Raw genomic sequence first — 10,000 nt, 5'->3', positions numbered from 1 at the left:
TATATATACAAGTAATGAATGAGGAAGAGAATATCACCTAAACAAATACCCGGAAGATACATCACCAAGAAAAAAAAAAAAAAAAAAAAAAAAAAAAAGATGTTGAAGAGATATCGCCAAGATAAAAAAAAAGGGGGGGGGGGAGGGAATAGGGAAAAGATATCACCAAGATAAAAAAGTGAAATAAAAAGGAACAGGGAACAGTTACCACCAAAATACAAGAGAAATGAGGAAGATATATCACCAAGATAAAAAATAAGGAACGTAAAAGAGATTTCACCAAGTAAAAAGAAAAACGGAGTAGGGAAGAGATATCACCAAGATAAAGAAGAAACGGAAAAGATGCATCATCAAGATAAAACAGGAACTGAGAAAATATAACATCAAAATTACAAATTAAAACTAATGCACATCTTTACTGCTTCCTACATATAAAAAACAACTAGACATTGATGAAGCATCCCGGAAAAAAATGCCTTGTTAAATTTGAAAAATGGGATGAGGTAAAAAGCATAACGCTGGAATGCCATGATTTAAACTTTTAAAATACATGTTGTTATAATACCGGGATATTCTAAGTTCAGCAAGGTTACACAATCATTAAAATGATCTAGAGCCAAAGTAATCCCTAGATGATGATATCGAATGTATGTATAATGGCAAATAAAAGAAAAGAAGAACTTCTGGTAAGAAACTTTCATGATAAATGATTTCGATAAAGGTAACAGCCTTACCTTGGAAGATTGAGCAAGATGAACACGGAAGAAATAAGAAGAAGCATCTTGGTAATGGAGTATTGTGTTCTTGTTGATAATATACTGCGAGGGTTTTTCGTATTGCAGAAGATAACTGAGAGAAAAGGTGTATCATTCATCGGTTATTATACTTAAAAGCACATATATGAAATATCTAAATTTTCTAATTGATTTGTATTTAACTTTTTGTATGAAAAATCCTTTAATTGTACAAATTTATCAATGAGACCATCTACCAAAATTATCTGATCCTTCATAAACCAAGGAAACGTTTAGAAATCATATACTTGAAAAAGTAATATCGAAAGAAAAGATGAATTATCCGACAATTTCAAAAAAAAAAAATAAATAAATAAATAAATAAATAAATAAATAAATATCGAACACAACCAAAAGGCAAAAGGAAATCAGACTAACCGGTGGCCGCAGAGGTGGTAAACGGGGCCGCCAATTTGAGGTTATTGTTATTTTTTGTAGTCGAGGACGAGGAGGATTGTGGAGGGCCACTCAAATGCTGTTTTGCAATTCGATTGACACTGCGACCTGAGCTCGGACACGGAGACCTACTCGATTGACTGTTAGTCCCTCCCGACTGCATTAAGAGAAGGTTGTAAATTGCAATTTATTACGTTGTAAAATAGACTCAAATACGTTGGTTTCAAACTCTTATATGTACTGTACAATTTATACATGCGGAGGCACACCCAAGCAAACACACATGTTAGTATATATATATATATATATATATATATATATATATATATATATATATATATATATATATATGTGTGTGTGTGTGTGTGTGTGTGTATGTGTATATACATACATACATATATATATATATATATATATATATATATATATATATATATATATATATATATATATATATATATATACACACATATAAAGCTAAAGAGAATTAAAAACTTTTTATTAAAAAAGGATATTGACAGATAGATCTCACTTCTCCTTAATTATTGAAAATATGCTTGGAAGAAGTTTTTAAGAATTTAGATGGATGAAATATATGAAATAACAATAATGTGGAATACCTTAACAAGTAAAGATTTGAAGGTAAGATAGGTTTATTTACTAAATCATAGAAGGAATTGCAAAATATAATAGAAAATTTGAATAGAGAAAGCAAAACTGTAGGAATGAAAAAATGGATATGAATAAAACGAAGAGAATGTTTAATTAAAGATTTTTAATGAATATACGTACTGATGACAGACAATAAGTGTTTCCACAGAACACATGATTGAAATTAAATGAAAGATAGGCCTGGGAAGGAGAGCTTTTGGCAAACAAAATAAGACCATGAAGAGTAAAATATAATTTTCTCCAAAGGGAGCAGTGTTTAATCAGATTGTCGATCCAGTATAGAAGTTATGCACCAGACTCTTTGAGCCTTAAAACATAAGCTAATTACAACTTAAGGAGCAATGGAAAGAATAATGATTATAATATGCAAAAAAAAAAAAAAAAAAAAAAAAAAATGGCCTGTGCATGACAAATAATGAGAATAACAGAACTAAGAAAAATTGCAGATATAGACTGTCATAAAAAGACAATGGGCAGGCGTGGGAGAAAAAAAAAAAAAAAAAAAAAAAAAAAAAAAAAAAAAAAAAAAAAAAAAACATTGACAAAGCCATTATCCTGAGGTGGACTAACAATAGTAGATGATGATGATGATGATATCCGTGAGATTGAATTGATACACAGAGAGTAGCATCTTCTGCATATACAACGAGCATGTTATCTGGGAAAACAGCATGCATCATATGTTTATAGCAAGGAAAGTAATGGGACAAGAACGCTATCCGAAGGGATGACCAATATCACATTCCTATACTCTTTGCTATCCATTACTTAATAATTAAATAATGATACAAAGAAAACACCCATCTACTCCCAACTGTTTGAATGTAGAAACGAGATCCTCATGATTGACACGGCCGAAGGCAACATTAAAATCAAGTCCAGTCATACAAAGGTGCTAGTGCAATAAAAAGTTATCGGTATAGCCTTGAAATATTAAAAGGACATGGCAATTTTTAGATAACATTAGAATTATGGGAATTTGTAGATATTCAGCAAGTTAGACCTTCAGCAGACAAAGTTACCCAATGTTGTAATTATGCTAATTCTCAAATAAGTAAAAAAAAAAAAAGCTCCTCTTGCTAACATTTGCAAAATACCAGAGAACTTAAAAGCTAAAAAGACCGCACTTTTTATAAAGAACAGCGGAAGGAGACAATTTTGGTCTACACCTCCATAAGCATCAAGATCCATCAGGAGTTTTAATTTCACGGTACCTAAAAGCTAACTAATTAGTTTAGTTTCCCCAAAAACAGGAACAAGGAAGGTCGAGTTTCTATTTACTCTACTTATTGTCAAACACATCAGCCATGGAGGTTGCCTTTTCCATTGGGCAGTAAGTGACACAAACTGATTTAAGGAGGAACTGTTGAGTCTACACCAAAAAGTGCAGGTTTATAGGTAGCCCACCTCTCATGTTCCTGTTATATATCTGAATTGGTCTCTTTTATGGTCAAGTTATATTCCTTTACACTCAAAGCATAAACTTTTTGAACATCTCTTTTTCCAAATATTATAGGCCTCCCATTTTTGCCAAAAAGCGAATCTAGTTTATATTTGAAACAATGTTTGTATTTCACTTGGTATTCTAACACACAGGAAGCTTCACTTATGGTTTGCTCGCTGCTTGACTCAAAGGTAGAATCCAAAACTCTTAAGCCATAGGCGATAAGTACGAGTAACAGAATTTTACGAGTCCCTTTTGCAAGCCCCAACAAGCACAAAAGAGGTCTGTCTGTTTTCTTGTATCTTATCCATAATGGTAAGAAGACAATTGAATATAGAATAATTTATGTTGATTCCGATTGATGAAACAGAAGTGAAAGTTGTGTCTCACTCAAACTTTGATCACCTTTATAACCACCCTGCCTCTTGCCCTAGTAATGATATCCCTTTTCATAATTAAGGGTTTTGTAATACTTGGAGTAGGGAGCTAAGATGAGTTATTCATTTGAGAAACTAAAGTAGATTAAAAGATAATATATGAGTAATCTGAGCATAATTTCGTTGATATGAATGATAAATATTAAGATTGTCAATAAGTCAATTTCTAATAATGTAATGCGAAAAAAACATTTATCTTTTATTACTAGTTTGAAATATTTGTATTTCTAATTTTGAGAAAAAAAAATAATTAAAAGTTTAAATGAAGACCTTTTCATTAATTCTAAAGTTCTAGGAAAATAATTGGGAAACATTTGAGGTAATATCTGACAATAATTCAAGAACCATCTGATTATACGTATATTGGTATGGTAGCTACTACCTTCCATTAAAAAAAATCCCAAAACTTTTAAATAGTCAGAATATCTTGCTCATAAACTTTCTAAAGTTCATTTAGTAACAGTTTGAAAAATAAAAATGACTTTCAAGAGAATAGAATTCTCCTTTACGAAATAGGCGGCTATTACCTTAGGAAGAGCATTTTGTGGACCGCGATCGAACTCCTGAAGATGTAGGGGATCTTCCCTGTGGCGATATCTACGAGAAAACCTGAGGGAGAAAAAGAAAAAGACTTTCGAATTTTTTATGCCTGAGCTTCGATTAATAGATATTCATAAACATTGGTTTGATGGAGGAAGGTATCTATAATCTTGATAAAATGTTATGTATGGAAACTGTAATACAATATTGATATAATCTTATTAAGCATTTTGTAGCATACAAAGTAAAACAGAAGTGCCATGCATATATCATTGTAAGTCTAGACTCAGGGGTATGTGTAAATAAATTTCTCCAAAATACGAATTTTCCTTTTATGTAACATTTCAGAGGATTTTTTTCTAGGAAATTGTCTATTTCTTACTTGATGAGTTGCCGAGCAATGAGAGTATTCATAACGACTATCATGATGAAAGGAATGACGAGAGTGAGTAGGGTGTCAATCCAGTTGATGATGTTCATCAACCCCCTGTAATCCATCCTCAGATTACATTCTGTAATCTTACCACCGTCCTGAAAAGAGATTATTATCCTAAATAAGTATTTACGTCTCTGATTTACTAATTGTCATTGATAAAAGTTATGCTCTTGAGAGATTTGTTATTCCACCCATTTGCATATTCATAATGACACGAAAACTATTTTGATTACTTATTTCGGTGAATTTAAGCATGTATGATAATTATATCATCTTATACCGGAGATGCTAGATACATCGGAAAATTCAGTGCTATGTCCATGAGTGAGTAAATGAACTCTCTCTCTCTCTCTCTCTCTCCTCTCTCTCTCTCTCTCTCTCTCTCTCTCTCTCTCTCTCTCTCTCTTTAGAAGTAGGAAGAAACAAACTAAAGAATAAATGCAAAATCAAGAAATATTTAAACAACTGGCCAGGCATCCTAATATATACATGAAGGAGGACAGTGAAACCCATACATAGTCTTTAGATAAACGGATCAATGCCAATAAGCACATAAACCGCGAGGAATGGTATTCTAAAGGAGAAGTTACAGGAAACTAGTTATTATGTATCAGAAGAAAGCTTGAATAATTTTGATCATACTGGTCTATTTAATGAATATGACATAGTGGGAAATAGATTTCTATCTAAAATAAGAATATTTATTAGAGCTCTTACTTTAGATTTTAGTTAGGAATATATAATAATGTTATCTTGTGTATAAGAATTTATGTCCGCAATGAGAATTTATCTATATTAATGATGAAAGTGATATGTGTCTTTTTATACCCTGTAGCTTAGGGATTAAGTAGAGCATCACAAGTTGCAAGTACTAAAGGTGTCATCGATACAATATACTGCCTACCCAAAATTCAAGATACCAAAGCTATAGTAGACGAATATCTTACGAAAATTCTAGCAAATGTACTTGTATTTCTATACCTCAGAGTTTGAGAGTATACAGAGTCCTAGAATGAATTGATATTTAGGAAAACTAAAGGGCGAGACATGGAGGGATAAAAATTGAAAGGATCTGGCCAATGAAAACCAATATTTAAAATATTCTTCACCTTCAATCAGATATAATGATAAAAAAGTCGAAATTTAAAGAAAATATCTAAGGCAATTAGTGATTATGCAGTATAAGTTGAGAATAGGATGAAAGTAGCATGGAAAAAGTGGAGGGAGGTAGTAGGAATGGTATGTGATAGGAAAATGCCAATGAAGGTAAAAATCAAGATCTATTGCACTGTAGTAAGACCAGTGTCAATGTATGGATCAGAAACTTGGGCCTTATGACGAAAAGAGGAAGCAAAGCTAGATATACCAAAGATGAGAATGTACAGCTGCATTATAGGAATATTACTGTTTGAAGGATTGAAAAATGATGAAATAAGAAAAATGAAAAGTGTAGTAAAGATTACAAAGATGATAAGAGTGTCAGGACTGAGATGGTGTAGTTAAGTGCTTAGAACGAAGGGTGAGGAGGGAGTGAACAGGGCTTGAGAGGATGATGTTATGAGGAGAAGATCAGGAGTAATCCAGATAATTAGGTGGAGAAAAGGGTGAAGGATGATATGGGGAGGAGAGGTTTGGTAGGGAGAGGGCTCATCAGGCAACCGATCTCTTAATATGCGGATAAGGGTGCCAAAGAAGAAGGCAGTATATGATCGTGTACGATTAATAGATCTTCCTCAATAGAAGGAATCAAATTAGTAGTTTCGTATTCTCTCTCTCTCTCTCTCTCTCTCTCTCTCTCTCTCTCTCTCTCTCTCTCTCTCTCTCTCTCTCTCTCTCTCTCTCTAATGCAAAAATTTCAAGTGATTTTAAACACCTGCATATTTACCTCATCTTCATGCACGATGACTCCAGCAGTGATAAAGACGTAAATATGAATAGTTGCGCTGAAGGCCGAGAGAGACAGGATGATCGTTTTTGCTCTATGGACAGTACAGACCGTGGGTCTTTGCAAAGGGTATTGCACAGCGATGAATCTCTCCACAGTGAAAGCCACTGTCAGCCATACGCTTAGGGAACTCGATACTGACCCCAGATATATCTCCAGCTGGAAAGAAAATGAGTTGATTAAATCTGTGAAAATGATTTGTTACCATATAGTAACAAATAAATAATCCATCGACATGAGAGTGATGTTTTAGCCAACATCGTATGGCTTCTGTTTTCATGAAATAACGTAAATATTTTTCATATACAAGCACAAAAGTACCCACATACACACACACATATACATGTATACAGTATATATATATATATATATATATATATATATATATATATATATATATATATATATATATATATATATATATATGTGTGTGTGTGTGTGTGTGTGTGTGTGTGTGTTTATGTGTGTGTGTGTGTGTACGATTAGAAAATGGGGCGATGTCAATAGGATGGAAATATCAATTACTGTTACTTATTTCACTTTTTATTTGCGTAGTTTAATACATGTTTTATGCTTATGAAGTGGAAGCTGCTGTGAGTTTCTCACACACGCACACATAAACACACACACTCATTTATATAAATATATATATATATATATATATATATATATATATATATATATATATATATATATATATATATATATATATATATATATATATATATGAATATATTTATATATATAGATAGATACATACATACACACACACATACACACATACATACATTCATACATACATACATAGATAAGTAGATAGATCAATATACATGTGTGAAAAAATATAACATATGTAGAAAATCAATACAATAACAAGTTCTATGAAAAAATAGTTTTTATCTGACTTTGGTGGCAAATGAATCTCCTCACACACACACACACACACACACACACACACACACACACACACACACATATATATATATATATATATATATATATATATATATATATATATATATATATATATATATATATATATATATATATATGAATATTTCTATAGATAGATAGATAGATGTTCATATGTAAACTAAGGACCTATTCTCGATTTTGGTGGGTAGCAGACATAAAAAAGAACAAACCGGGACTTTTCTATTCTTATCTCCTCTTATCCTGACGAGTGATTCCGCCTCGTTATCCACCACAAACGGAGATTCATATGCTGAATTTTCTACAGCTGGTACTTCAGCAATCCTCGAGGCGACCGGAGGAAGCAGCAGGGCCTCCCATAACTGTCACAGTCGTTCTCTATTCCTTTCTATTTCTATCACGCTCTTTTGCCTCTCTCACATCTATTCCTTTTTCACCTACAGCTTTCCTCCCTCCATCCATACACCGAAACCTTATTCTTCCTCTTGTACTTCTCCCGTGAACTCTTGCATTCTTCACCTTCTTCAACTGACAGCCCTTTTCCATTCTTCTCTGCAGGGCAAACTATCTTAAGACATTCATATCCACTGGGCTGCTAATTTTCTTACACCTGTTCTCACCAACACTACTTCGTTCCTAAACACATTTAATCGAATTACACCTGACATACTCTTCAGATATTTCATCATGAACACATTATATTGCTGTGTCTCAGTTACTGTCATTCCACACAACTCCGATCCATACATCACACCTAGTACAATCACTTTCTCATACAGAACTCTCTTTACATTCATTCCTAACCCGCTGTTCTTTACAACATCCTTCACTATTCCCAACACTACATCCTTCATGCACTCTTTAACGTACATCCACCATATGCAGGAACAGAAGACCCCAAATATTTAAACTGCTTCCTCAAGTAACTTTCCATTCAACATGACATTCAATTTAGCATAACCCTCCCTTCTTGTGCGTCTCATAACCTTACTCCCACCCACATTAACTCTCAACTTCCTTCCCTCACCCACCCCCCTAAACTCTGACACTTATTGACCCAGCTTCTCCTCCAAGTCTGCAATCAATACCACTTCATCCGCAAATAATAACTGATTCACCTCCCACTCATGATCACTCTCCTCTATCAGTTTCCATTATCGATCATTCACTCAAGCATTCACCTCTCAAAACTGTATTATCAAATAACCATGGTGATATCACGCAACTCTGTCCAAGTCCCACTTTCCCTGGAAACCACATTTGTCATTATCTTTGTTAATCCTTTTGCATAGTCTTTGTAAAACTAAATAATAAGCCAAGGGGTTTCAATCAATAAGAGTAGTTTTAAAATGCTTATTCGGTAAAGTGGACTCTTACACAAGTGTGGAAATTATTATTGAAGTGATTCAGAGTGATTTTTTCCTGCTCTCTGTACCCCTACTACACCATTATTTATACCAAGCCTCTTAAAATAGCTAAACTGTTGTGTATTAGGTGATATGTTTGAAATTTATTTGTTGTTAAATTAAAGAGGCGAAATAAGTTCGACCATCTGATCAATATCTCCAAAGAGATTTGTGCACTGCACATGGGAAACCCAGCTACTCCTGAATATGCATCCACAATATCTGCCAAATTGCCATCTGCTTCTCAGACACTAGGAATTGTTTAATTTCTTACCATTTCTTTTCCGATACGAAGGCTAGTACTTTCACTAGTTTTCCACCCACCTAAGCACAGTGGCAGCAGTAGTGCCATTAGTACTAAGTACCTGGTCTTACTTCATTGGCCAGTCTTAACTTACTTTTTTTTTTATTTTATTTTCTGTTTTTAATGTCCTGTTTGTTTGTTTCAGTATTTACTTCTAAATACACAGTTCTTTGGTAAATCTGTAACCAATTAACTGTCATTTTAATGTGTTATTTATACGTTTCTCACTATCTACATGTGAATGTTGTGTTTTTTTTTTTTTTTTTTTTTTTTTTTTTTGGTATGTTAATAACTATTAATATGTAATGCCGATGTACTTTGAATGTGTATGTAATTGTTTTTGTTAAAGTAAACTTCTTCAGTAAACTAAAAACGTCAAAAAATATCTTAATTCCCGGTTTATGTTCCTTTTTTATTTTCTTGCAAATATAAGGTACCCTAGTAAGTTAGTAACTACTAGCTTGGTACATTGATGTCCTTTTTATGTTTGTCACTATTTCCTAGTATATGTAGGGTTCTTCAGTTAGATAATAATACTAGCCTCTCAGTTTGATTTTGTGTATATGTATTTGCCACTTCTTAATTATAAATATAAGGTGTTTAGTAGCCTAGTAACACTAGCCTCATGTTTTAACGTGTTGTTTGTTTGTGTTTGTGATTGTGACCATGTAAATGCAAGCAGTAACTTTTCAT

General features: G+C 33.0%; 1 protein-coding gene across 1 annotated transcript in view; it reads right to left on the bottom strand.

Annotated features, from left to right (window-relative positions):
• LOC137643573 (thyrotropin-releasing hormone receptor-like) overlaps positions 1–10,000 on the bottom strand; it is a 65,599-nt gene that overhangs the window by 2,727 nt on the left and 52,872 nt on the right. Inside the window, exons 3-7 of the mRNA XM_068376304.1 lie at positions 6,605–6,823; positions 4,666–4,814; positions 4,271–4,352; positions 1,173–1,347; positions 735–849 (exon numbers count right to left, since the gene is read on the bottom strand). Coding sequence (XP_068232405.1) covers positions 735–849; positions 1,173–1,347; positions 4,271–4,352; positions 4,666–4,814; positions 6,605–6,823 — 740 coding nt within the window. The remainder of the gene's footprint in view (positions 1–734; positions 850–1,172; positions 1,348–4,270; positions 4,353–4,665; positions 4,815–6,604; positions 6,824–10,000) is intronic.

The sequence above is a fragment of the Palaemon carinicauda genome, chromosome 7, assembly GCF_036898095.1.
Source record: "Palaemon carinicauda isolate YSFRI2023 chromosome 7, ASM3689809v2, whole genome shotgun sequence".
Classification (NCBI taxonomy): Eukaryota; Metazoa; Arthropoda; class Malacostraca; order Decapoda; family Palaemonidae; genus Palaemon; species Palaemon carinicauda.
The sequence above is the reverse complement of the archived record's forward strand: the minus strand, read 5'-3'. Positions and strand labels throughout refer to the sequence as shown.